At 31.0% G+C, this 3,352-nt stretch overlaps 1 protein-coding gene across 2 annotated transcripts in view; it reads right to left on the minus strand.

The window, feature by feature from the left end:
* LOC105315129 (proteasomal ATPase-associated factor 1-like) overlaps positions 1–3,151 on the minus strand; it is a 5,646-nt gene extending 2,495 nt beyond the window's left edge. Inside the window, exons 1-9 of one of the 2 annotated variants that reach the window (XM_020005102.1) lie at positions 2,964–3,145; positions 2,879–2,916; positions 2,720–2,823; positions 1,900–1,992; positions 1,722–1,820; positions 1,520–1,670; positions 1,295–1,339; positions 1,099–1,245; positions 717–805 (exon numbers count right to left, since the gene is read on the minus strand). In XM_020005102.1, the coding sequence (XP_019860661.1) occupies positions 717–805; positions 1,099–1,245; positions 1,295–1,339; positions 1,520–1,670; positions 1,722–1,820; positions 1,900–1,992; positions 2,720–2,823; positions 2,879–2,916; positions 2,964–3,001 (804 nt within the window). In that variant the 5' untranslated portion in view covers positions 3,002–3,145. Of the gene's footprint in view, positions 1–716; positions 806–1,098; positions 1,246–1,294; positions 1,340–1,519; positions 1,671–1,721; positions 1,821–1,899; positions 1,993–2,719; positions 2,824–2,878; positions 2,917–2,963 lie in introns of both variants that reach the window. The other variant, XM_020005103.1, reaches the window with a different exon arrangement.
* Positions 3,152–3,352: the final 201 nt, after the last annotated feature.

Here is a 3,352-nt window from a genome sequence, read left to right on the forward strand (position 1 = left end):
CATTTCGTATTTTCGTTGGTCGTTCGGAATCCTACTTCATCTTGTTTTTTTTTAATTTTTTATGTTCTTAGTACAGGTACTTTGCCTAATTTTTGACCAACTTTAAAAATTCGTAAAAATTCAAAATTTAATTGGAATCAGCTCAAACTTTCTACACATCATAAGGACAAGTATATGCATCAGGAAATGTAATAAAAATGGAGAACTTTCTCCTTTTCATTTTTGGCGAAATTTGGCTAATGACCCTGTACTACAGTACAGGGACTTTGGCATAATTTTTGACCAACTTTAAAAATTTGTAAAAAATCTAATTTTAATTGGAATGTTCTCAAACTTTCTACACAACATAAGTACATGTATATGCATCAGGAAATGTAATAAAAATGGAGAACTTTCTCCTTTTCATTTTTTGCGAAATTTGGCCAATGACCCTGTACTACAGTACAGGGACTTTGGCCTAATTTTTGACCAACTTTAAAAATTCGTAAAAAAATCTAATTTTAATTGGAATGTTCTCAAACTTTCTACACATCATAAGTACATGTATATGCATCAGGAAATGTAATAAAAATGGAGAACTTTGTGTTTTCAATTTTTACAAAATTTTGCCAATGACCCAGTACTATAGTACAGGGAAATTTGTAAAAATCTGATTTTGATTGTACAATGAATTACATGTATGCTCTCTCCTCTTTTCTCTCATTCCTTCTTCTTACCATTGTTTTATTTCTAATGTCAAATATTCTTAATTGTCCATCATCAGATACTGACCACAGAGCTTTACCTTCAGTACAGTATTCATCAACTGTAGAATAAAGTAATAAATTATAATAATAATGTAAATTCCTTAACTGCTAAACACAGATATACATGTACATACATAGTATACATGTAACTACATGTATAATCACAATCTTACATGTTTAATACTTGGAATCTTAAGAATTTAATAATATACATGTACGTGTAATTCTAAAATGGAGCAAAATAGTCATTATCTTAGCAAACACAAAAATATTCCATTTTAATGTTGTGATTACATGTACAATGTACATGTAATCCTAAATACATGTACTATGGGATACAATGATGACTGACCAATAGGATTGTTTCCAGGTGGAAAGACAAGTGACGAGTCTGATAATAGACCACACCCATTTATTGGAGTGGATATGTTACAATACGTAAATAGACAATTTGATGAAGCACAGTTCCATAGCTTAATAGTCCCGTCTCTAGAGGACGCTAATTAATTAATTAATTAATTATGGTGATGAATAAATAATGAGCTTACATATAATGTTACGACCTTTTTCAATGATACAAGTATCAGTAATACCTAATGATAATAATAATAATAATAATAATAATAATAATAATAACAATAATTATTATAACTATATACTACCAATATACTAATAATATACTAATAATATACTAATAAATACTAATATTATACTAATAATATACTAATAATATACTGATAATATAGTAATAATATACTAATAATATACTATACCTCTAGTGTGTCCAGTGAGTGTCCTAGCACAAGACCCATCCTTAATAGACCATATTTTAACCCTGTAATCACTAGCACCACTCAGTACCACCAGACCTGATGGAAAGAACCTACAGCTATCAACATCACCCACGTGACCTTCCAGTACACGCTAAAAATAGTAATGATGACATCATCTATTACTATAAATAGTATCAGTTACTCTGTTAGTCCCAGTGTCTGTTTCCCATATCCATAGTTCTCCATTCACTGATGAACATACGCCTAATTCACCACTGGGGGATATGTCCATACTTAATAACTAATAATAATAATAATAATAATAATAATAATAATAATAATAATAATAATAATAATAATATATTAAGTATTGTGCTAACTGGTTTGTTGTATTCTGTTAGTTTTATTGTCTTGTTTGGTGCAGTGAATTGTGTTACTGTATCAGTAACTAAACACTGAACTAATAATGAATACTGGAGGAGAGGGAGAGAGAGAGAAAGGAGAGAGAGAGGGAGAGAGAGAGAGACAAAAATTAAGAATAAGGTATGGATCTTTCCCACAACATGGTGACTCATGAAATGTCATGTTGTGGAGTGGAAGTGCAGAGCTGAATGGGGCAAAAGTAAATTGTCTAAAATGTACGTTCTGATTCCCTCAGACATGCATAATTCTATCATAAAAAACAACAGCTCCATCTTAACATGCTCCATCTTAACATGCTCATAACAACATGCTCCTCTTAATTCTTTGAATTAAAAAGGTTTTAATTCCGAAGGTTTTCGAGACATTTCTGCAAGAACTCATGAATTATGTTTCCTTTTTTCATCTACAATACGGCAGGCAAGGCTCTCCCTATAAAACCTTTTAAAAACCCTCACTTGTACATGTCTACGGTGACCTGAACCATCCCAAAAACTGTACGTTATTTGAATAACCTCATCTGGAGGTACAACATACAAACAACATAATTATAATCATAATTATGCCTCAGATATGCATAATTCTATCATAATCTGATCAGTGCTGTGATGTGGTCTTAGTAATTGCTTGCACAGAAAATAAAGAAATAATTATATTGCATTTATCTATGTATCCCCAACATGGCAGCCCATTAATGATATTCATTGCTAGATACACAGTATAGCATTCAGTATTAATTATTGGTATATACACAGTATAGCATTCAGTATCAATTATTACTTTGTTCCAATTCTTAATAATGAATTTCTGTTGTTCATCAGTAGGAGCTGTTTCATGTACATCAGAGAGAGGACTACACAAACTACCAAATATAGTAGGACCATCTATTATTAATTATATATTATAAATAATTAATAATTATTATTATCAATAAATTACCAGCTCTTTTCTCCTGTATCCAAAATTTTTCATTTGGTCTAGCAAATATAATATACATAATTTAATGTGAATAATGTAAAACTACTTTTGGATGACTTCTTCCCAGTCCTTTTGAATGTTCATTTTGATAGTAAGCCACGCCTGATAGGTGGAGCTACCATTACACGTGATAACACGTGGGTATTGCACACGTGCCTACACGTGGTCATGTAATGCTGAAAGTTGAATTGAAAGTCTGACATGCTGCTATTGTATAAAGCAAGTTGTCTGTAGTTTGTAGATTTGTACCTCTCCTTTTCTTTGAGCTAAGGATTAAGACTCTGATATAATGATGACTAAATTTGATGGCATCAAACACTTGTGTGCAAAGCATGTAGAAAGAGGGATGCCTAGAGGTGTCCAGATTATGCTAATTTTTTTTACCTATAATTCTATTCAGAAATTCTCAAAAATTTGCCTATTATTCTTTTTACT

Source organism: Amphimedon queenslandica, unplaced genomic scaffold, assembly GCF_000090795.2.
Source record: "Amphimedon queenslandica unplaced genomic scaffold, v1.1 AMPQUscaffold_11725, whole genome shotgun sequence".
Lineage (NCBI taxonomy): Eukaryota > Metazoa > Porifera > Demospongiae > Haplosclerida > Niphatidae > Amphimedon > Amphimedon queenslandica.